This window comes from Gallus gallus, chromosome 3 (assembly GCF_016699485.2).
Source record: "Gallus gallus isolate bGalGal1 chromosome 3, bGalGal1.mat.broiler.GRCg7b, whole genome shotgun sequence".
NCBI classification, from domain to species: domain Eukaryota; kingdom Metazoa; phylum Chordata; class Aves; order Galliformes; family Phasianidae; genus Gallus; species Gallus gallus.
In genome coordinates, this window is record NC_052534.1 from 104,751,439 (window position 1) to 104,775,790 (window position 24,352).

At 49.0% G+C, this 24,352-nt stretch overlaps 1 protein-coding gene across 2 annotated transcripts; it reads right to left on the minus strand.

Annotated features, from left to right (window-relative positions):
- Positions 1-72: 72 nt before the first annotated feature.
- Positions 73-24,234, minus strand: HADHA (hydroxyacyl-CoA dehydrogenase/3-ketoacyl-CoA thiolase/enoyl-CoA hydratase (trifunctional protein), alpha subunit). 2 transcript variants are annotated; one of them, XM_015285092.4, is made up of 20 exons: positions 22,424-22,590; positions 19,931-19,972; positions 19,772-19,842; positions 19,125-19,258; positions 17,764-17,902; positions 16,629-16,748; positions 16,441-16,543; positions 14,861-14,983; positions 13,946-14,064; positions 12,982-13,038; positions 9,923-10,032; positions 9,292-9,426; positions 8,627-8,798; positions 7,841-7,927; positions 6,260-6,400; positions 5,101-5,169; positions 3,726-3,921; positions 2,753-2,867; positions 2,042-2,187; positions 73-692 (listed from the first exon to the last, which is right to left on the minus strand). In XM_015285092.4, exons 1-20 carry the CDS (start codon positions 22,461-22,463, stop codon positions 547-549), a joined length of 2,265 nt encoding a protein of 754 aa, XP_015140578.2. In that variant the 5' UTR covers positions 22,464-22,590; the 3' UTR covers positions 73-546. The 2 variants fall into 2 exon arrangements, with proteins under 2 accessions (XP_015140578.2, NP_990387.3); NM_205056.3 differs by lacking the exon at positions 22,424-22,590 and adding an exon at positions 24,121-24,234 and having other exon boundaries at positions 75-692.
- Positions 24,235-24,352: the final 118 nt, after the last annotated feature.

The window sequence follows — 24,352 nt, forward strand, 5'->3', positions numbered from 1 at the left end:
TGGTTGGTCTCACAGCTCAGCAGGCTGCCAGCAAGCGTGGGCGGCCCACGACATACCGAGAGGACCCCAGAGGATTGCCTGAACGCTTTATTTCCACCCCAGAGTGGTTCTGTTCCTCGGTGCCAAGCGGGTGAGCCCCAGCGAGAGGGGATGAGAAGCAGGCATGGAGTCCAAACCCAGGAGATGGGGATTTATTGGTGGAGGTTCATGGAAAGGCAAGGCCCCAGGGCCAGTCGTGCAGAGGATGGTGCCTGCCAGGGCCCAGGAGCACTGGTGGGTGCAGCATGGAGGTAAATGTAGAAGGAATTCTCTCCCTCAGCCCCCAGGCTCACACAGGCACAGGACGGATGTGCCCAACGCACAGTAGCTGATAAGGCACTTGAAATGAATACAAGCCACAAGGCAACCTGCTGCCACCCTCCTTCCTTCCCTGCCTCCCCAGGGCGCCTTGCAGATTAACCTTGAAGAGAATTGGTGTCGGTGGAGCACCGGTGCCCCCGGGGCTCAGGCTGATGGTGTATCACAGATGGGCGTCGTGGGCCACGCTCACTGGTGGAACTTCTTGCCTGGGCTGTTGGCATAGTCCAGCAGCAGCTGGCACGGTGTGAACTGGCTGCCATAGACGGCCTCGTACTTCCGCAGCTTGTCCACCAGCTGCTTGGCACCATAGGAGTCCGCATACCTGAAGGGACCTGGTGGGACAGGGGGACACGTGCTGAAGAAGGAAGGAGCACCAAAGCTCCTGGAAAGGTGACAGCACTGGATTTGGCCGATATGCCATAGAATCACAGAATCCTTAGAGTTGGAGGGGACCTTTAAAGGCCATCTAGACCAACTCCCCTGCAATGAACAGGGACACCACAGATAGATCGGGTTGCCCAGGGCCTGGTCCAGCCTCATTTTGCAAGTCTCCAGGGCATCAACCACATCTCTGGGCAACCTATGCCAGCGCCTCACCACTCTCACTGTAAAAGGCTTTTTCCTTATATCCAACCTAAATTTACCCTCTTTGAGCTTGAAACCATCTCCCCCTGTTCTATCACCACAGACCCTGCTCAAGTTTGTCCCTCCTTTCCTGTCGCTCCCCTTTAGATACTGACAGGTTGCTCTCAGGTCACCTCACAGCCTTCTCTCCTCCAGGCTGCACAGCCCCAGCCCTCTCAGCCTGTCCTCGTAGGAGAGCTGTTCCATCCCTGGAATCATTTTTGTGGCCCTCCTCTGGATGCACTCCAACAGCTCCATGTCTCTCCTGTGCTGAGGACTCTACATCTGGATGCAGTACTCCAGGTGAGGCCTCACAGCACAGAGCAGAGGGGCAGGATCACCTCCCTCGCCACGCTGGCCACGCTGCTTTTGGTGCAGCTCAGGATGCCTTTCTGGGCTGTGAGCCAGCAATGTGCCCTCACATCCAGCTTCCCATCCACCAGTACCCCCAGGTCTTTTTCAGCAGGGCTGTGCTCAATCCTTTCATCCTCCAGCTTGTATTGGTAATGGGGGTTGCCTTGACCCAGGTGCAAGACCTTGCATTTGGATTTGTTGAACCTCATGAGGTTCTCCTGGGCCCATTGCTCAGCCTGTCTAGGTCCTTCTGGATGGTATTCTGTCTCTCAGGTGTGTCAACTGCACCCCACAGCTTGGTGTCATCAGCAAACTTGCTAAGGGTGCACTCAACCCCACTGTCAATGTCACTGAGGAAGATACTAAAGTGTATCCGTCCCAGACAGGACATCCTCCAAAGGAGAACCCCATCTGCTGACACAGGGAAGCCAGCACCTCATCCTGTGTGTGAATCCAGCCCAGAGGGGAGCAGCAGCATGCTGTCATCTTTGTGCAGCCCTTCATGTCAGCCTCAACCATTGCTTTTGTTTGGTCTGAATTGGTCTAAGATTGGTAGCAAAGCTTTGAGTGTCCCTGGATGCCAGAGAACACCCTGGGGGTACCAGGCTGCCTGTAAGGAAGACGACAAGCTGAGACATATTATTTTGATTCCACTCCTAGTCTGAGCTTGTGAGGAGGAATGTACCAGGTACCTGACACTTACCTCCCAAGCAAGGTGGGAAGCCCAAACCAAACACAGCACCAATGTCTCCCTCCACAGGGTTGCTGAGGATCCCTTCCTGCAGGCACATGGCTGCCTCATTCACAAACCTCGTCACCAAGCGCATCTGGATGTCCTCATCAGTGCAGCTGCAAGGAAAGAAATCTTTCAGGGCTGTGCAGCTTAAAACAGTAGTTTAACAGAGGAGTAGGTGAAGAAAGAAGAGAAGGGACAGGGAAAGGACTGGGGAGAGGAGGAATCTTTTCTCATTGGAGTCATCCCCAGCCATGTGAGGTTAAGGACTGCCAAGTTCTGTGCTGTGACTCGGGGCAGAATGCAAGGAGTTGATCTGGTCAGATGGGAGCTTCTCCAGGAAACATTTCAGTGTCAGGCTGCACTGAAGGTCTGACACATGAAGGCCACGGTAACCCACCTGGCTCTGACAAACCCAGCCACCATAGGAAACCTTTCTGTAAAGGTGCTCAAGCAAGGGATGATGAATTCAAGGATGCTCTACTACAAGCACAGGTTCTCCAGAGCCAACAGCCTGCTTCCACCACGTGGTAGCTGGTAACAGCCAACTGGCATCCACAGTGACCCCGTGTTCAATGCTATCCTTCAAGTCTCCTGGTGCAGACATTGTGCTCGGAGCCAGGAGGAGCTGGGCAGTGCATGAACCAGACCACAGCATCACTCAGCGCTGCAGGTACTTACACTTCAGGTTTAGCTGGCAACTTGAACTGCGCCAAGATCTCATCCATGCCAGAGTTCAAGCTCCTGTTTTTCACCCCCTCCTGGTAAATGTAGAAGCCCTTCCCTGCCTTGCGGCCTGCCAGGGGGAAAAAAAAAGACAGTCACATCCTGCCACTTGTCTCACATGCTCACAACACCTTTGCCTCTGACCTCGTGACTCCCACTTCTGTTTGTGTGAGCAGATTCAGCACAGGCAGCCTCTCTGCTCTTCACAGCAAGTCTGCTTGCTGCCTCACCAAGGAGGGAGGGAAAGGGCTCATGTCCAGCTGGCTGCTTGGCAAAATGCTGCCACCTGTTCCAGGCCCCAGTACCTTCTCTAGGTCCAGAGGACAGCCAAATAATGTCACCATTTGCATGGTTTTGGCAATAAAAAAGATGCAGTCCTTGACCGTAGGAGCAATGGACAGAGATGACAAGATCTGAGTAACTAACTGCCAGGTTCTGGTCACAGCAAGGGTTGTGTGGAAGGTGAGAGCTGCCATGGCCCAAATGCAGGTCCCACTGCTGCATAGCTCCATCCTGGCATGCTCAGAGGCACAGCTGCCTCTTAAATCCACTGGGAAACAGCTTCTACCATACGGACAGAGCCATCACCTTCCCTCACATATTGCTTCTAAACCTCAGGTAAGAGCTCGCTTCACTTCAGCACATTCATTTCCAGATGCTTGCTTCTCATGTCCCTGCATGTGCAGGTTCAGTGAAATAGCTAGACAGAACTTCATGGCATCCTGCTTGCTGCTTTTGCTCTGGGCAGCATCCCTTCCTGCTGAAGTCATTTCTGTGAAGGAAAGTCCCAAGGCTTACTCAGGGTACAGCTTCCCTTCCCTAGGACTGCTCTGTCTGCTCTCACCTGAAGCAGAAGAGGCTGATGGATGCAAAGTACTTTTCCTTGAAAAAAGGAGAAACGTTGGATCACAACAGCTTATCACCTCACCTAAGAAGCCCTTCTGCACCATGAGCTTGAACAAACCGATGCTGCCGCCTCCAAAGCGCTCCCCGAAGGCCTTGCCAAGATCCTCAGCCACGTGTGTGGCCACGTCCACACCAACCTCATCGATCAGTGTGGCAGCACCCACGGGAAAGCCAAAGGCTGTAGAGATGGCATCTACTTTCTTTGGGTCAATGCCCTCCTGTAGGGATAGAATGGGAAGAAGTGAGATCTCTGGAAACCCACTGCGAGGGTAGAAAGGCTCATTTGGGGGTCACAGACTGTGACAAACCCCATTAGCTGCTTGAGAACAGAAAGGAGCAGTGGAACTGTGCTCAAAGAGCTCCCAGTTCTTCCCCGACTTTGTGCAAAGAGGAAAACCCCAGGCATCAGGGCTCATCAGACCACATTACGTCCAAGAAAAGGCTGAAGATAACCAAGGCTGGTGCCTCACTTCATTCATCTACACAGTGGGATGTAAATTCCTTATAGCTGGGACCAAGTTCCACGCAGGACAGGACTCTCTTCTGCAAGATACTTTCAACAGAGCAAAAACCTGTCCAGCTCAAAGCCTGAGCAGGGCAAGGGTATGACATGGTGGCAGGGATTTGCTTGTTGCCTTTGTGTGCTGTGACATATCCTGATGAGGACAACCTGACTCCTAGCCCACAAAGACTCTCTCATGACTGCTCTGGTCAGCAGCAGAGCCAAGAGGAAGCTGTATGTACACCCTTGCCTTGCTCCCAATCACCATTTTGAATGCTGAGTGCATAACACTGCCCTCTGCTTTGCAGCCCTGGACTCAGGGAGAACTTTGGAAGGGCTGCCTTGCAGGCAATGCGTGGCACAGCACAGAGCAGACCACAGTGCAGATAAAGGGGTATCCCTGTAACTGTGATGCACACTCTGCCTCATATGTTTCTTAAGTGGTTTGAAATCTAGATCCAGCACTGCAACAATTGTCCGAATGAGCTTCCCAACCACTCTGGGTGAGAGGACACATATCTAATAAGAGTCTGAGCAGAGGAACTGGGCCAAGGGTTTGGAATCTTGTGGAAACCAATCATCGGACTTCAGTGGAATTTTATACCTGGTGAGTATTTCCAAGCCAGGATGTGGGGAGAAAACCCCTCCCTAGCAGACACCTGGGGGTCTGGTTTAGTAAGCACTAACAGTTCAATATGCAGCTCTGCAGCTTGAGCTGCATGTCAGGGGTGTAGTGAGAAGACAGCCACTTTGTGGGTTTAACTTATACCATTAGTTCCCCTGTCTTGCAGGTTTACCCAATTTCCCTTCTCAGCCAGAACTTGGGCCAGGCTGACAGGGCAAGGAAGAATTTAAGTTGCAGTTTGGTGGACACTGTAGCCAACAGGATACATACCTGGAGAACTCGCCCCACTTCTGCCAGCATTGGCCCCAGGCACCTCGTGGTGTAGAAACCAGGTCCATCCTAGGGAAGAAAAGCACAACAGGAAAGCAGGTGAGAACAACCTGCAGGAACACTGCCCCTGTCAGCAGCACAAGAACTGAGTCTAACAGCCCAGGCTGCAGTTCAGGCACTGACACGCATTGCAGAGACTCTCGCTCCACTTTAATGGAATGCAGTCAACTCCCAGATCAACTTTTATCTGTAGGCCTCATCAGCGTTTAAAGCTGTAACGGTTCACTCCCTGGAAATCCCCACAAGACTTTTTATTCAAAATAATGCCTGGAAGACCCAGGCAGGCTGCAGAAGTCCCCTGACTTCACCAAACCCAACAGGATGACGAGGAGAAACAGTGCCAAGCAAAAGCGAAACAGGCGTAAACTTATTGTTCCATCTCTGACATTGCTTGCAAAGTCAAGAAGCAGGAGGTAGGCTACAAACTACCATCCTGGGAAGCATCCAATGTGGGGGAGAGGGTTACAGAAGCAGCACTGTATCTCCACTGGCCTTTAGAGATGCCTGGAGCACTTTCTGGCAGGCCACCTCTCATTTTGGAGCCACTTTGATGGCTGTGTGCTCAACAGCAGCCATCAGCCCAGTACTCCATGGTGGCTTTGACACTCTGCTGCTTCCACCTACACATCACAGCAGTTTGTTCTCAGCTCCTGCCTCTCTTCCCCCTCTGCTTTGCATAAATCTTCCTCTACACTTGCACACACATCACACAAAATTTAAATCCAGGAAGGAGATGGTTACTGCTCACAGGCCCCTCAGTCCCTGCAACTCCCCAGACAGAAGAGGTGGAGGGCTCCTGCCCACACTCTGTCCCCTCTCTGATGCCTCTACAGACCACAGCCTCCTAGAAGCTGCTTAGAGCAGGGATGCAGCTTCTTGTGCTGACCCACCAGACTTCTCCTGTGTCTCTGACCCTTCAAGGCAGCTCCAAGGGACATCTGAAGGATCAGCTAGGCAGCTACCCTCTAACCTCCATTTTTACTTCTCTGCACGAGTAGCTCATGTCATCTTATCCACAGCCATGTGAGCCCTGTTTCAGTGCACAAGCCCACTATTTTATTCACAATCCCAACTTGTATTTAGTGTAACGTTCCCTCACCTTTACCACAATGACGACTTTGCCTTGTTTGAGGCCAACAGCAACGGCAGAAGCAGCTGTGTCCTGGGATGTTTTGTCTGTAGTGATGATTTCCAGCAGCTGCATTTTGTCAACAGGGGAGAAGTAGTGCATCCCAATCACCTAGACAGGAGGAAGAGCTCAAGGTTAAGACACATTCTGTGTCACGCTGTAAACTACTGGACAAAAAGGTGAAATGCCCAGCCACAGGCTTAACTGTATCCCTTTCCAGTGGGAGGATTCCTTCTCTCTCTCCTCAGCTTTCCCAAGGAAGCAGCACGTGTCCCATAACTCTTGCCTCAGTGAGGATTTAGATACGATGATTATAGGATCAAGAGTGTGGCTCAACCCTCTGCTAATGGTCTGGCAGCAAAACTTGTCTACCTGTCTAGGAATCTCAGCTGAGCTCAGTCTCCAGGTGAAGCACAGGCACTGTGTGACCTGCAGGTGCTCTGTGACCTGATCTGGGAGAGCAGCGACATGCTTGGGTGGTGCTCCTTCTGGAGTCTGGATGTGGAGCAGCAGTGAAAGAGACATAGAGGGGGGTGGTAAAGCCTATCTAAGGACAAGAAGGCATGCTTGCAGCAGCTAATTACAGAGATAAGTGTAGCCCTCCTCCAAGAACAGCATTTAAGAGGTGATTATTCATCTGTATGCCTCATCCTCCTAACATGGCCATGTAATCAGGATGTCACCTTCGTGCCTTCTGGAAGCTACACTAAGACCTGCACAAGTCAGAGGCACCTTGAAGGACATTTGCAGCCTGCAAAACTAATTAAAGAAAATACATTCATTAGTTAACTGATTTCCTCTTCATTTCTCCATAAAGAGTCATTACACAGGCAATTTATTCATCAAGAGGATGTTATTTGCAAGTATGAACAACTAAGATGCAATTTGCATTTCCAGTGCAACTAGGGTCTGAACAACAAACCAAGATGAGGCTCATGAAGGTCACAGAATCCTCCAACAGTGGGGAGGGCACGTTGTTACTCTATGACCCTTACAGTTATCCATGGAACTTGTACAGTAAGATGAGCAGCTCAGGCAGTGCACTACCCTGGGCAGGTTTTAGACCATTGTAAGAGTTGAGGAAACCAACCAAAGGCACCTCTGCCTTTATATTTGGGGAATATTTTCCAACTGATCTCCAGAGCTTCCCTTTCCTTCTCCTCAAGATCCCACTGCCTCCATATCCTATCCTACCTACCTCAAAAAGCCTGGCTCTTACCCCTTTAGCTTCAGCACTTCTGAATTCAGCTTCCAGCCTCCAACTTTTCTTCTCTTTTTCCTGCTAGATTAATACCTTCTCCCCGAGAAGGCACATTCCCACTGTGGCAAGTCACACCTACATCTAACCAGCCATTAAAATGACTTAGGTCTCCCTGTCTGGAGCTTTTCTCAGCTTGAGTCCTTCTATAGCTGCTCTGCCTGCTGTGTGGATTAATACATTCTGGGGAAAAAGCAGAAGATCCCAATGCTTGCCTACAGTAGAACTATTTTGCCACTACAGACAACTCAGCAGAGAGCACACTCACAGGTTCTTTGGTACTGGGTACTCACCTTCTCTGGCCTCTGGCTAACAGCAGCAATTTGGTTGATTGGGAGGGCAGACGTGTTACTGGCGAAGATACAGTGAGGAGGGATCACCTGTGGCAGGGGGTAGAACAGACACTTTAAATGCACAGCCTTCAAAGTCAGATGCGACGTACAGAGTCTGAGAGAACAGTGCTACCATAGAGCACCCGCTAATAATAATTCCCAGCACCTGCTAATGCCTGAGGAATGAGGGAAACCTGATTTTCTCTGCCAGTGTTAAAGATTCGTCCTAAAGCAGCAGCCCAGCTCAGGGGCTGCCTTCCACTGGAGGTCTGCAGTATCAGACAGTCTCAGACCTCCTGTGACTCTGCCAGTCCACTGCAACCACACTGGATGCTGCAGTGAGGGACTCCAGAGAGGAGCACAGGCCACCTGCTTTAGCAAACAGTTATTTCCCCTTAGTATGCTCTTGAACAGAATAGAGCAGTGGCAGCAAGCCAGGGAGAGGTAAGAGACAATCTGTGGAGATACCAAAGGACATTACTGTCATTCTGTGCTCAGTAGAAGGGAAGTTTTTCTGGAGTAGCTCCCAGGAGTCAGAGAACGTTGGAACTGTCCCCGTTCAGCTTAGAACAAATGACTCCTTATTCACAGAATGGGAAGACTGGCCTTGACACTCACCCATGTACTGAAATGAGTAATTTGCAGCATGTGAATGAGAATAAGACCAGAAATCCATTGGGCAAGACACCCAGAGTCTCCACCATACAGTGGCCATGCGTGGTGTAGCTGCTCAAAACCAATACTCACCGCCTCCACTTCCTTCAGCACTTTGTGCTTGATGTTAATGTCCTCAAACACAGCCTCGATCACCATGTCTGCTTTCTCAAAGCCCTTGTAGTCTAGCTGAGCTGTCATATTGCTGAGAATAGAGTCCCTCTCAAACGATGTTAGACTCTTCTTCTTCACCTTGCCATTCAGCCTAGGGAAGAACATCTGTCAGAGAGCCTGCACAGGCCAGCCCAGACTGCTAGATGTACACTGTGACACCAAGGATATCCCTACCTCCTGGAACAGGGACCCAAAATACTATCTCCAATTCAGCAGGACTGTCATTGGGCTATCCTGCCATCTGGAAAAAGGAGAGCCCTGCTCACACAACTTGGTATATCAGCCAAGGCTACTCCCTCTCACCTTAGCTCTATAAGCTACTGATAAACCTAAAAGCTAAAGCAATCATCAGTTAGGTGGTTCACTTAAGGAGCTAAGGCTGAGTACTCGGGGACTATTTCATAGCAACATCTCAGCACACTGCGTAGGGAAACCTTATATGAAAGTATTTGTGACATTTTTAATAGTAGAAGCTTCCAGAGGAACAGTGGTGTCATAAGTTTCTGACTGCCAGCAAACAAAGGAATATTTTGACTAATGGAAACCCCATCCCATGCCAAGCAAACTCCTGCAAGCTCACGTACCCCTTGAAGACTTGCTGCTGTCCTCTGTCCAAGCCTTGCTGCGTTGTGTCCTTCAGAATGGTTTTCAGCCCTTTATCCACTGAAACCTGTGCAATCCCAGCTCCCATGAGCCCTGCTCCCAGCACTGCCAGGGTCCTGCAGTCAAAGTTGGGGGGGGGGGGGAAGAATTCAGAGCTAGAAATAGCTGAATTTCCATTGCTGCGGTCAGACTTACACAGATAGAGTCATAGAATCATTAAGGTTGGAAAAGACCTCCAAAATAATCAAGTCTAACCACCAACCCATCACCACCATGGCCACTAACCCATGTCCCTAAGTGCCACATGTACCCTCTTCTTGAACAGCCCCAGGGATGGTGACTCCACCACTTCCCTGGCCAGACTTCCAATGCTTGACCACTCTTTCACAGAAGAAATCTTTCCTAATATGCACCCTGAATGGTGTCCTTACAGGCACTAGTTATAAAAAAAGCAAAAAGACTTAATTTGTGGGTGAGACCTCAAAACTACACAAGATTAACATTCCCAAGGCTGGAAATCTCTCTTCTGCTTTTCAGGACTGTAGGTTTTGGTCTATCAGCAGATGTCCTCCAGCTTCTCCTTCAGACCCCCACCCCCACATTTGCACTTACTTGACCTCTCGTTGAGGGGTTCCAAACTTGTTCTTCTTGCAGCGCACCTGCCCGTGGTAAAGTCCAATCAGTGCCTTGGATTCATTGGTCATTGCAAGGTGGCCAAAACTCTGGAAGAAAGGGAAGAGAGAAGCAAAAAACTTAAGTCTTTAACGGCTGTCACATTTCCAAGCACGTACAGATCAAAAATATGGCCATGGGTCAGCACAGCCACATAGATGAGTCACCTGGGAATGGAAGCACAGGGCACGTGAGCTGTGCCAGGGAGGACACACTTTGCTCCATTACCTCCCATACAGGCCAGCAGTAAGGAACTGCTTTCTCAACTTCATTTCCCACGAACAATATAAAGAGTATATACTGCTAACACACTGAAGTGTCTACAAGAGCTGGAGTCTGCCAGGGAGCAAAAGCAGCCATCATTTTTGTGTGCCCATCTCCTTCGTTCCCCACTAACGCATTCAAAACTCATTTCCACTCATCCTGGGAACCTTCAAGCGCAGCTCTGGGGAGGGGCATTCACTGGCAGGGTAAACCAGAGGTGAAGCTGCTGCCTTGCCAGCTCTAAGGGTCTTAGAGACCAATGCAGGAGCCACTTCTGCTTCCTCCAGTGATAATAATTTACAGACATGAGACTAGAGCAAGAAGCGACCCTTTCTCTCCCACGTGCATCCTGCACTAACTAGGACCATTGTCCCAGCTGCTTCCAAGTGAAAGGGTCCTGCACTCAGACTTTGGGAACAATCTCTAAACAGGCCAATTCTCACTGACAGCAGGACTCTGATGCTATTTTCAGAGGATCACAAAGAGGCCACGAAATCAAAGGCCTGCATAATCTCTCAGCATTCAGCATGAAAGAGGAAAGGAGACAGGAAGACAAAAGACAGCATACGGCGACTGCAAACTAATGATGTTGTCTGAGCCAAATCAGCTAGGGAAAACCACTGATATAATGGAGTGTGCAGCAGGCAGTGTCTTCCCTCACTGCTGTCCTCTGAGTTAAAGGCTTGTTAAAAGATCAGAAACAAGAAGATTGGAAGAGAATCTGTGATTCTCCTATCCTAAGGGAAAGGAGGAGGCATTAGAAAAGGCACGACGTAAACTCTTATTCTTTAGGGGTTCCTGGTAAGATCTTCATCCTGCTGCTATTCTCAGGAAATAAACCTCTCATTCTTTTCTGTAAGGAACAGAGTATCCCGAGTCTTTTATTCGGCATCAGATCAAATGTGGGTGGAATGAATAACTAGAACAGACAGTTCTGGGGGTGCATCTAGGAGGTCACTGCTAAGGTACAGGGCAGGCAGCTACATCTCAGGCCAGGACTTCATCACCAGAAGAGAACAAATCAATGTACTGACAAAGCATGAGAAACTGCTGGATGTGCCAGACAGCAGCATGAAAAGCTGATGAAGGCTGCAGACAGTGCTATGTAAGAGGGCTGCATTCCAGTGGTGGTGAAGGGGCACTGATGTGACAGATGGCCCAAATACACAGACAGACAGATGGGCACGTTGTGGATCTTCTGGGGATCCACAAGCTGCAAAGCCAGCAGTGCTCAGGTAACGACATCAGAAGCACTGTGCAAGGCCAGGATTACCTCATCTGTATCAAAAATACAGAGTTTGAGTACAGATGTTGCAAAATTGAGACCGAAGAGGAAAAACTTAACAGTTATTGGTGCTGAACTCAACAAACATGGCAGGGAAATAAAGAACTGAATGGAAAGGAAGGACAAGACAGGGGTTTATTTCACAGAATCAATGAATCACAGAATGGCTGAGGTTGGAACAGACCTGTGGAGGCTGTCCCGTCCAACCCCATTGCTCAAAGCAGAGTCAACTGGAGCAGGCTGCTGCATCCAGCTGGGTTTTGAACATCACCATGGAAGGAGACTCCATAGCCTCTGTGGCTAACCCGTGCCAGTGTTCAATCACTTTCATAAGCAAAAAAGTTTCTCGTGTTTCAGTGGAATTTCTTGTGTTCTGGTTGTGCCCACGACCTCCTATCCTGCCACTGGATACTAAAGTGTGCAGCTAGTCCTTCTTTATTGCTTCTGCTATTTATACACACTGCTAAGATCCCCCCCCTGAGCATTCTCTTCTCCAGGCTGAAGAGTTGCAGCTCTCTCAGCCTCTCCTCACGTGTCAGATGCTCCAGGCCCCCAAACATTTTTGTGACCCTTTGCTGGACTCAGTCCAGACTCCTCTGCCTGTGCTGGAGACTGGGGCTGCTCCTCTCAAGGGGCACAACTTGGCACTTCCCTTTGCTGAACTTCACAAGGCTCCTGCCTGCCCAGCTCTCCAGCCTGCTGAGGTCACTCTGAATGGCCAGTACTAGCAGTACTCCCACTGGAGTGGTTGCTAAATAAGGCCAGTTCCACTGAGGGATAAGGAAAGAGAAGTCAAACAAAAGCACCACAAAAGCATCTAATGTTCACACGTACTGAAAATCATCAATGAGTGAGAAAGGATCAGCACAAAGTACTTTGAGCTAGAAAAATCAGACAAATGGCAAGAAAAGAGTAAAAAGATAACATCCTCAGTAAGATGATGGTGAAGAAAGGTGTCAGAGTAAATTGAATGTTGGTGAAAATGGAAGTTTGTTCCTGGGAGAAATTGCTTGCACCAAACTACCTGGAAACACTCCTGAGAATGACATCACCACAGCCACACCTCTAGGTTACCAGTCCCACGTGGCAAACAGAACAAACAAATATTGCTCAGAGAAACCAAACACAAAGCCCTGCTATGTGAAAGCTACATCAGTGAACTCAGCCTGGTTATTCCCAGTCCAGGAAGACTAAACAGACAGGAATGGGAAGCAGCACGAACTGTTTTCACAGATGGAGAACCTTGAACAAAAACCCCCCAAATTAAACCAGAACAACAACAACACAAAACCAGTTCTGTTGTTCAAGATAGGCTTTTTCCACAGCCCCACTTGCAGAAGAGTGGGCACCATTTTGGGCAACCTGTGAAGAATATTATCCTTCGTGTGCATGGTTAAACTCACCACACAACTATACAGCTTATTCACTGCTACCAGGGATCTCATCTTACCTGGGATTCAGTGAGGTATCCAGTGTCATGCCCCTGGTCAAGACCAGCCTTCACAACCTATTTAAAAACAACAATAAAGATTTCCCCATGATTAAAGGCATGTCCACCAACAGCTGTGCTTTAGTAATTGCTTAGCTGCACCTCCTGTTTTCACCAGTGACCCCTCTCCAGTATTCAAAGGGCACTTCAAATGCTCTGGGTCCTGTCCATGCTGTTCAAAGCAGAGTTAGGGATCACCTTGTCCTAGCACAGAGTACCACGGCAATGAGTTTTCTGCCAGGTTGGTATTTACACACACCTTACAGACTCAGGAATTGTTTCAGCAGGACTCTGCTCCTGTAAGGTCACAGCTCTCAGTCAGAGGGTGACATTAACAGGTTGTAGAGGTGAAGAGTCACTTAAAAGAAAACCAAAAATCCAACCATGGATAACATCTGCAAGTAATACAATGCCTGTGCTACTTAGAGAAGTCAGTTTTAACGTTTCGTGGGGTGAGTGCTAGGAAAACAGCACTAGTTTTATTGACAAAGTTTTACAGACAATGTATTCCAAGCTAAGCATTTCCTCACTTGGGTTTCATAGAATGGCCTGGGTTGAAAAGGACCACAATGATCATCTGGTTTCAACCCCCTGCTATGTACAGGGTCGCCAACCAGCAGACCAGGCTGCCCAGAGCCACATCCAGCCTGGCCTTGAATGCCTCAGGGATGGGGCATCCACAGCCTCCTTGGGCAACCTATTCTTCCAGTACCATGTAAATTGGCGATCGTGTTCTGGGAAGCTATTCTGAATTTTACCATGTTTGCTGTATAGACCACACAACTAGCCCCCATATTCTATAAAGATCAGTACCTATGGCTTGGCTCAGAGGAAGGAAACACCAACCCCCTACCTGTTGCCATGTTATATACCCCAAAGATCCGTCTTCACTTAGCTTTTTTTTATGTCTCACAGTGGGCATTACCTCAATAATTTTCAGTGGAGCAGGGTACAGTCCTTTGGTTTGCTTCTGAACTTTGTTCTCCACCGTCTTGTAGACTTGCTGCCTCACAAATGGAAGAGCCATTGCATAGTCTGTTATCCCTGCAAGGTGGAACAAAGCATGTCTCAGCACAGCGCTACGCCTGCAACCAGACTTAAAATAACTAAACCAACAGTTGAAGAGTAGAATCATAGAATCACTTAGGTTGGAAGGGACCTCAAGGATCATTGTACCAATGCTCCAACCACCCTTCTGTGGGCAGGATTGCCAACCACTAAATCAGGCTGCCCAGGGCCCCATGCAACCTGGATGTGTGTGAATGTTGTGTAGCTGCAATAGGAATATGCACCAGAAACTCAGCTAGTCACAGGTAGCACAATCTGCTTAGGAGGCCATCTATGGCTTTCTCCATGGACAAGTCTCTTCTAGGGCTAAGGCATCCTCATAATATAACTGCAAAGTAGAACTCAACAGAGAAATGTCATAATTTCCAAGCTCTGTTAACTGCCTAAAGGCACCACTAAAGAGGATCAGCACAAAGCAGATCAACGTGCCACTCCTCACCTGATTACACAAGCTTTGTACAGAACTTGCAACTAGAAATTTGAGGTTGGACAGTCCTCTGAAAGCAGCTGCTCCTCTCTTCCCATAAGCCTCGATCCCCTCTGGTGTGCTTCAGAAGCCACTATGCACAGCTCTGGCCATGCTACTTGAAGATCAGATCTGCAAAGCAACCTCCTAACTACCAAGCCACCGGGATCAGAAGACAATTCACAGCATCAAATAACTTTGCTTTGATGACAAAGCTAAGTAGGAGCATGACCTTATCTCTGAGAAGCAAAGCTGGATTAATATTCACTGCAGTTCCTTGGCTTGGGGTGTGGTGCCCAGACTTACTCTGTACTAGTCCTTTTGATCTCTTGGCAGACACAGTCTTGTTGGCTAACCCTCTGGCAAAGCCAATTGCGACCTCCTCCAAGTACTCAATTGTTCGTGCTTCTGGAGGCTTCACACCTGGCCCTGTGAACAAAAGAGAAGTCTTGAGGAAACGCAGCAGAATTTACCATCGATGGAAGCAGCTCATGTGGAAAAGAGACAGTGTGACAGTGACAGGGTACTCCTTTCAATTGCTACCACTCTGTCCCCCTGCCTGCTTGACTCTTCTCGATTCTGAAGGTCTCCACGATATTTAAATGTTCATAGTGTTCATAGAGAAATGCCAAAATGTCAAATCCCAATGGAAGCCAACAGCTGTACAGCAATTAAACATGAACACTAATATCAGAGAACAACGGAAAAGCTTTGGTTGGATGGGAACGCTGCCAGTCAGCCTGACCTACTGCTCAAAGCAAGCCCAAGTTCAAAGTCTGGATTTAACTTGACAATTCAATCAGGTTGCTCAGGAATGGCCTGAGGAATTTTGGTCAGGCTCTGAACATCTCCGAGAATGAAGATCCCATCACCTCTCTACATCCTTCTTTCAGTATCTGACTATAAAGACCTTTTACTAACACCTAACTATCATTTCTCCTGCTGCAGTTTGTGCCCTTTATCTCTCACTCTTTCACTCTACGTAAGTGCAGGCACCACCAAAATCTTAACAGAACTCAAGTTTTCTGTCTCTCTCTCCCTCTTGTTCCTGTGCTCCTTCTATGTCCTAATCTGGTTTGAGTCAAGGGTGGTAACATCTTCAAAAAGTTCAGTTTTCCTTTAGTAATCATTGGTTAAAAAAGAAAAAGCCACTCTAGTTAGCTCTCAAAGGCAATTCACACTTAATACATACAGTGGTAAAGCTTCATCAGCAGATTTAACTCAAGCCTGGGTACCACGGATCTATTTTATAAGTGAGATCAAACTAATAACATCTCATCCAGCTGGTCTGAGACAAGACACATGGGAGCTTCCCTTGCATTTCTCAGGGTAGACAGCAGCACTTTTAAAACGTGTACATACATTTTGTTCACATTCAGGAGCACTCGGAAGTGCAATCTGCTCTGCAACCTGCAAGGCACATCTCCATCCAACTGAAGGTCAGTTAGCAATTCAGAATGCCTAAGCCGTGGGGGTTGGCTTCTTCTCAAGATCTTGCCATTGGAATTAACATCTGCAGGCTGCACAGGCATTGATCATCCATTCTTTCATTACAGATTGCAATCTGTTCCTCTGACATGATAAATGAGGAATGCGGGTTCTCAACTATACCATCAGCTTAAGCAAGAGAGCCAACACTCCTACTGCCCTCTATGCTAACCTTCCCCTGTTCACTTAGCTTTAGCCTGACATTTCAAGATCCTTGTTCCCATGCTTCAGCAGTGGGAATGAAGATTATCCTGCAGAGAATGGCAACGACTTTGCAGTCCACGTGCTCTGCTCCACCTTGACTGTGGCATCAATGGCTTCTCCCTCCATTAAAATGGAGATGTTAATCAACAGGCAGCAGATGAGCTTCCTAGCAACTGAGAAGCACCATGTCTGACCTAATGGGTCCACCAGCTGGTCAACCAGACCCATCTTCTTTGCTCTGTCAGCATTGATGTTCCTCCCAGTCAGCATCATATCAAAGGCAGCAGGAAGTCCCACCTGGAAGCACAGAAAGGGGATTTTAGAAAAGGGATCGTATCATGCAGCAGAAGAGGCTGCAGAGGAAAGTTTTTCTCCTACTTACCATCTTTGGCAGCCTCTGAGTTGCCCCTGCCCCTGGCAGGAGTCCCAGTAATACTTCAGGTGTTCCCAAGATTGTTTTCCTGTCCTTTGTTGCTATTCTGTAGTGACAGGCAATGGCAACCTTAAAAAAAAAGGAAGAGACAACTAAAGGTTTCCCTGGGAAAGACCACAGAAGAACTGGGCATCCATCAAAAATGTCTCTTGTAGGATGTCTCATGTAGCCAATGCTTTGGCTTTCCTCCTAATTCTATCCTGAGTCCCTAACACAGCTGCTTAAATTCCTTCAGTGCTCATTCATGGCTTCTTCTAGCAAGAGAAGCACACTCAAGGCTGATGGTAACAAGGAGCTACTGATGTGAACATCAGACTAACGACCCGAAGCAAGCTATTTTCAAACCTCGTTAATTTAAACCTCATTGAGACCTTTAAGGGCTAGAGTCACACACTGCAATTTAAAGCATGGTCCCGTTTACAGATCAACCATGATATCATCACTTCATCACCAAGTCCAGATCAATCACCACTGTGCTTGTAAAAAGATGTGATTGCTTAAGAAGTATGCAAGCAACTCAAGACTTTATTCCCATGACGTTATTCCACTTTAGCAACAAGTTTGCTCTATGAGTTACTGCAGCCTTAGTTTACAATACACTGAGTGGACATTATGAAGCAGATACTGCTGAAGGGGGAAGCGAGGGCATGCAGGCCAGGGTGGAGCCTGGCCAGGTTCCCCACACTCATCCTTCCCACAAGAACCTTTAAAAGAACAGAAGCTGCTGGGATGTGAGACTCATTTCCAGCCTGGACTCCGCCAGCAGTACTTATGCAAATTCAATACCTGCTGGAAGCAGCTTATTTACCCCAGGATGCTCTCATCTACATGTTATTCTGGCCCACACACACCATATGTGACTAGCTGTCTTCTGACAGAAGCAGGAAAATTAGCATGGCAGAGCTCTGAATCTTAGAAGCTCCAAACCATTAACTTGCCACAAACTCATTTGAATGGAAGTAATGAATCCATGTCAGGTCTCAAAACCCTCACAGGGTAGACCTGCAGGCATCATGTGGATAACTTAGAGAACCAGTGCTACTGACTCCCCCTGCTGCTTAGCAGACCCAGAATTGCTCAGTACCTCCAGTCCTCCTCCCAGGCAGGAACCACTGATGGCAGCAACTATGGGCTTTGGAGACTGCTCAATCTTTTCTAGCATCTTCTGTCCTTCCTGAGAGAGCTGAGTCACTTCCTGAGAAGTCTTGCAGGCTGCAATCATGCTGCAGTGAGGCAGAAAGGCTGATCAGAACTGGAAAAGCACTGAGAAAACGGCAATAAAATGGAGAATGCTTCAAGGAGTTTGCTGCCCTTTTCCCACAAAGCTCCAGTGACTGACAGACAGGCCAGAGCTATTCAACCCCACAGTCTTAAATTAACTGACAACGCAGGAAGACTACTAAATTCAGGGGGTTAAGTCACCACACGCTGACACTGGTTTGTGCTTGCAGGCAGTGAATGAGGTTCCTTGTGTCAGGGCTTTGAAAGGCTTTGGGGGAGAAGAGGAAGGGGTCATAGGAAACCTCAAAGCACTTGCCAGAAAGGGTGCGGGGAGAATCCAGGATCACTTTTTAGAGAAGCAGATGGCCAAGGCTCTGATGCTGCATTCTGCCAATTAGAGACTCCCTCAGCCAATTATTCCCATGGAGGCTAGCACTGTTTGCCAGGCAGGCACAATTCAGCAGGCTTGCAGTGCTGAGGCCAGCAGGCACCTCTTAAATGCAGCCTGTCCTTTTGCTCTGCTCTCGCTACTCCCTCCTTCCCACTGTATCACATATCAAGTGTCTGGCCTCATTCACGGGCAGAGCAGAAGGTACTAAGTGTTTTGAAAGGCTGGTTTGTCATTTACCTTCCTGAAAGCTTAGAACTTTCTGGCTATTAATGTCTTTAAACAATAATTCTGCTCTGCCTGAGGTCAGGACTAACAGCCAATTGCACTCCAGGTCCCAGCGAGAGCACCCACACACCCTGTGAGCTCCCCACAGTGAATGGCCTGGGAGGCTGCTTGGATGCTTCACGTGGCAGAAAGCCAAGTCCTGCCTCATCGAGGGGCCGTGCTGGCAGACAACCAGGCACTCAAACCCAGCTTAAATGAAGCTCTGCATGTAAATTATCCGCTCTTGTTGTGTCCCAGCCCAAAGCACAATGCTAACCCCGGAGCCAGGAAAGGAACTTTCCTTGGCTGCACCCCAGCACGCAGGAAGGAATGACCCAGTGCTACAAACAAATTGAGTTTAAGGACTAGCCATGCTCCTTTTTATCAAGGTCCTGACTTCGTTTGAGCAAGCTGCATATCCGGTGCACAAGGACTTCACACCCAGCCTCTGCCTCACCCCTGGGGAGATGTCTGAGCAGTTTGTCACTGACTGCACAGCACACCAGGACTCTGGCCCTGGTTACCAGACTTCAGGAGAAACACCATCAGGATAACACACCCAAACTTACTCAATATCTGCTCCAGCAATGAAAGAACCTGGCTTTGAAGAGATGAGGACGGCACTTTTGACTGCTTCATTGGTCCATATCTCATTCATTACTTCAGTAAACTCTGCATTCAATTGTTTGGATAGAGTGTTCACCTGAAGGCAGCAAACAAACACTGTAAATAGGGACTGCAGGAGATGGTGGAGTTTAACCTCTGATTAAACACTGGACCAGGCCACTCAGGAATTTACCCAGACCACTGCTTGGCACAATTATAATCATAGAATCAACAAGGCTGGAAAAAACCTCCAAGATCATCGAGTCCAATTGTCAATCCACCCCCACTGTGTTCAATAAGCCACCTCCCTCAGTGCCACACCTCCGTGCTTCCTGAATGCCTGCAGGGACAGCGACCCCACCACCTCCCTGGGCAGCCTGTTCTAATGCTTCACTGCTCTTCTGGAGAAGAAATGTTTCCTCATATCCAACCTGAACCTCCCCTGGTGCAACTCGAGGCCATCACCTCTCACCCTCTCATTAAACGTCCAAAAGCTCACTGTTCAATTTGTACTTTCTTCACAACTTCAAAAGGCTGCAGGTTAGGGATGTTCTTGGTCTGAAATCACAGCATTTTCAGTGCCTCCTCTGTACTGCAGCTGAAACAGTACCTTTGAATTTGGTGTGTTGAAGCGGACAACAGCAACATCTCCTTTGATATCGTAGCTCACGTGGGTTCTAGCTGGAAACAAATGGAAACACGTTGTCAGCTTATGTTCAGTGGGTTTTAGGAAAGAAGATGAACTCGCAGAGAAAATCTTCCAGCTTACCCTGAAGAGCAGTGGAGGTGGAGACATTACGGCAAGCGTAGCCTAAAGAAAAGATGTTGCAGATGTTAAAGGAATGCTCAGTAATCTCAGCTGCAGTGTCCCTTGTTAATGTACCCTCCTGTCTCCCCTTGTGCCAAGCAATGTTACAGAAAACTCTGAACATCAGCCTGCTCCCTCTTTAAGGCTCTGTGCTACCACCAGAGTTCAGCACACTCCATGCTATGGAATTGACCTTCACACACAGCTGCCACGCCACAGCTTCCAGTACAGGAATCCCAAGCTGAGGGCAACAACCAAAGCCTCACTCCTCAAAAGCTGAGGAGAAACAACAGGGCAGCACATGGGGGTATTGTGCCATCAGGGCGCATAGTTCAACACAGTAGCATTCAGATCTTGTTGCACTTTGGGGAGTTTGAAGCCTTCAAGTTACATTCTCCATAGATCAAATAACCCTACAAGCCCTACAGTATTCCTGCAAAAATATTCCTTGTGCCTGTGACCTGTGCCAACACAAGCATTAATTCATAGACAGCAGGGGGTGCACCTGGTAAGCCAGAGCAAGAGCACACAATGTTTATTCTCTCCTCCATTCTCTATCAACTAAATACCAGATCTATCCCTACTAATTACAGGTTGGAAACACCCAGACAAACTTGTTTTGTTTCCAAGCACTCCAAAAACTCAGACCGCCATACGTACAAGTTCTGCCTGCAAGTGAAATCCCAGAGCTCCTTTTTCTGCTGAGAAACTGTATTTTGTCCAAGGACCTTTTTGCTACACAAATGAATCCCAGCTCCGTTCGAGTGACCTTGATGCTGAACAACAGGATCTTCTTCCACTGCAGACCTATGCTGAATCATTGCCAAAGCTGCTTTAAGTCTGAAATCTAGAAGCATTACTTCTTACACCACAGTGCAACACCTACCAATGGAAAACTTAGCTGGATACCAGGGGAGGTATGTTGCTTAGTGCTGACAGCACGTTCAAGAGGGAAACAATCCCTTTCCCAGCACTTAGGTAGAAAATTCAGCAGAGGTAAACTCACAACCCCTCCCTGCACCCCACCAGCAGGTGCTCTCCCCACCCCACAGCCCCATGACACGGCTCAGGGCTGCAGCTCCCCTGCACTTCGACCCTCCTTCCACCCTGCCACAGTGCTGGCAGCAGGCTGTGACCTTTGTGCTCCATTCCCCAGGTCCTGCACACACAGGGCTGTGCTGCAGGATGGAAACTGTGCGTCGCCCTGCACCCAAATGCCATCTTATAAACAACGAGTGAATGGATTTCCACTCCAAAGCTACTCCGAAGCATTTGCAGGCCACGGCGTGGCCCGGGTTGCAATGGCTGTGGCCAAAGTCAACTTCCTTAAACTTTTAGAAAGCTAAAGACAGGTATCTCTGAAACTAAGCATACATTTGAGCACAGTTTGACAACAATCTCTTCGCTGAACGATGCTCCTCAGCATCATACTCTGCACTTATAACTTAGCAGCATCTTAACCTGGCAAAAAACAACGTCGCTGTTCTGCCAAGAAGATCAGCACTGTCTGTGTTCTTTCACTTTAATCCTGCATTACTACCAGGCATATCAGGAAGGAGAATTAGATCAAACGAGTCTCAGTTGCAAAGCAGATCGTTGTGTTCTCCTTCCACACCCACAACCAGATTCTGGTAGAGCTGGGACAGCAACGTGTCTCTCCCCAGTGCTTCCCAACAGCTTCCTCCATTGTATGACCCCTATCCAAAATAATAGGAAGAAAAACCTGAATCAATGAATTAACCTTATCCTATGGCCAAACGTGCTTTCCTCTTTCAAACTCCACGCAGAACAGACTGCTTCTGAGAACAGCTGAAACCCCGAATTCTACTTTGCTTTCAGGTTTAGCAAAACAAAAGGTAGGAAGAGGGGGAAAAAAACAATCAAGAGAAAGGCTGTATAAATCTCACCGTGTTTTACATACAAACTCTTTGGGGAATGGAAGTGTCGTAAGAGTAAAAGCAGCTTAATAACAAAGTGAGGTTTCATCAGCCCGAGAGTCTTTTATATTAGATCCCAGCATACTTATGCTTTTAGTTTTGGATGTGGAAGATATTTTCCACGTTTACTTGGTCATAGCCACAGCCTGTCTGCTTCAGGAATCAAATCATTCAAGCAGCAGTGCTGGTAACTTGCCAAGATCAGAGCCAGAAACCCCTCCTTCATGATTCTGAAGGAAACAGCATCAGATCAGATGCACACTTGTGCCATTTCACTAACGAGTTGCTCCAGAATTAAAACTTTTGAATACAGACCAATGTTGCTTACTTCACTCGTGCCAACTGAAAGACTGTCTGGAGAAAGAGTGCTTCACAAAATTGCTCTCAGGACTCAGCACAGAACTTCAGATGCAGCAGAGATTGGAAAACACTGACAGCTAGCCAGGACCCATTTCTTCCCACTTTCTTTTCTACCATTTCCCTGCTGCTTCCCTACCCAGCACTTCCCCATGCTCACCCAGAGATGGCAGATCACTCGAGCTGGGAACGGGATCCATAGGTGGCTGAGAAAAGGCTCCTTGTAGTCCTGAGCTAAGCTGAGCAAAGCCAACGAGCTGCAGCACTTCCAGCCTCTCCTGTGAGCTGCAAGATGGGAAATGTCTGGCACACTGAGCCTCGCTATCCCCTCTGGGAAGCTGTCAGCACACGTAGCTGAGCAGGTAGGACTTGCTCCTGAGCTCTTCTTTAGCCTACTTACTGCCTTTTGCATGCTTTCTGGCCTGCCCTAGCTAGGTTTGCATGGTGCTTGATAAATGCTTTGTTACGGCAGAACAACACTATTAATTATGGTAAGCAACAGTAGCTCCAGGACTGTAATGAAGAACATTACTAGAAGAAACAAATCCACCAACGATGGCCCCAGAAGCCTCTGGAGTTCCCACAGTTATCAACTGTAGCACTCTGCTCCTGTAGGAACTGGGTCATGCACAAATTTGCTCCATCACCATATGAAGACAGGCATTAAGTTCCAGGAAATACTGCTAACTTTAGTTTCACATCCATAGAAGACTCCAAGGCCCTTCAGAGCACAAAAATTGGCTGCTTCCAACAGCCTGAGCTTTGTTCCCAGATCTCACTTGGGGTCCTGGTGACTTCTCTCTTTGGAACTTCTATAGGGAAGCACTGCAAACCAGGTCAGGGAGCAAATGCATAAGGGAGAAATGCTTGCACACCAGAATTAGGGCAGATTGTGGGGCACCAGAGGTACTTCCCCAGCCACCTGGGGATGCACTGCACCTCCAGGTCCGTGCAAATGGGTCCCAAAGACAAAAGTCCCCCCCACCTCCAGGGGGGAAGAAACACTGATGTGTTATGAGAGCAGTCCCAGGAGCCAGACAGACATCCAAGGACACAAGGACAGCCCTGTCAATTCAACATACACCATGGGACACCTCCAGTGCCACGCAGACACTCCTCCAAACGCACACACGTACAGAAGACGTACACAGAGCAGCTGTCGTATAGGGATACCACAGCTCCCCAGGACGTGGGACACACTGATATTCCCCACTGTGGGGATGCAGAGGCCACAGGAATGAGATCTTGGCATGGGATAGCAGCTCCCTCAAGGAGGCACACACCCAGGAGCGTTCCCCCCCCCCCCCCCACAGGGGCCCCCTCACCACGTACCTCAGCAACTCCCATCCCCACCAGCCTTCACAGTGACACATACACAGAGTCGCCTCACCCAGCGACCCCCTCACACCTCCCAGGAACACCACTTCACAGCCCCTTTGCCCCTGCTATACCCTTACCGAGGCCCTCACCCAGTGGGAACAGCGGGACACGAGGCCCTACGACCCCCCACCCCTCACAGATCCCTCTGCTGACCCCCACGCAACGCCAATTCCCCTCACAGCCCCCCCTGGCGCCACCTCCACATGTCAGCACTCCGCCCTCCACCCCTCACAAACAACTCTGGTGACATCTCCGCAGCACACTCCCCTCACAGCGCCATCCCCACCACCCTTTACCCCTCATAAACCCCCCCACTGACACCTTCACGCGTGGATACACCTCCCCACAACCCCCTCACAAATCCTCTTACGAGGCCTCCACGCCCCCCCGACCCAACCACCCGCCATTTCACCACTCCCCACCCCCCCCACCCCAATGATTCCCTCTCACACACGGCTCCCCCGGCCCGTGGCTCACCCTCAGCCGCCGGACGGCGGGGCGGGCAATACTTAGCGGCGGCCGCGAAGCGCCCCAAGCTGCCGATAGCGCGCACTGCGGCCGCCATCTTCGCTGCGCGCGAGGTCGAATGAGGGAGAGGCCGCCTGGCGAGGGGGCTTCGCGCCGCTCCCGGGGCTGCCCACATCACTGCCTGTCTCCGAGCATCGCCGGTTTTTGGTCCCCTCTCTCCTTCACGTTGTCCACGGAGCGT

Bases quoted from the DNA above. Each gene is read 5' to 3' on its own strand.
- HADHA (NM_205056.3), bottom strand. From the start codon at position 24,208: ATGGCGGCCGCAGTGCGCGCTATCGGCAGCTTGGGGCGCTTCGCGGCC. The intron at 19,973-24,120 runs GTGAGCCACGGG...TCTTTTCTTTAG, and splicing joins CCGCCGTCCGGCGGCTGAGG to GCTACGCTTGCCGTAATGTC. The intron at 19,843-19,930 runs GTAAGCTGGAAG...ATTTGTTTCCAG, and splicing joins CACCTCCACTGCTCTTCAGG to CTAGAACCCACGTGAGCTAC.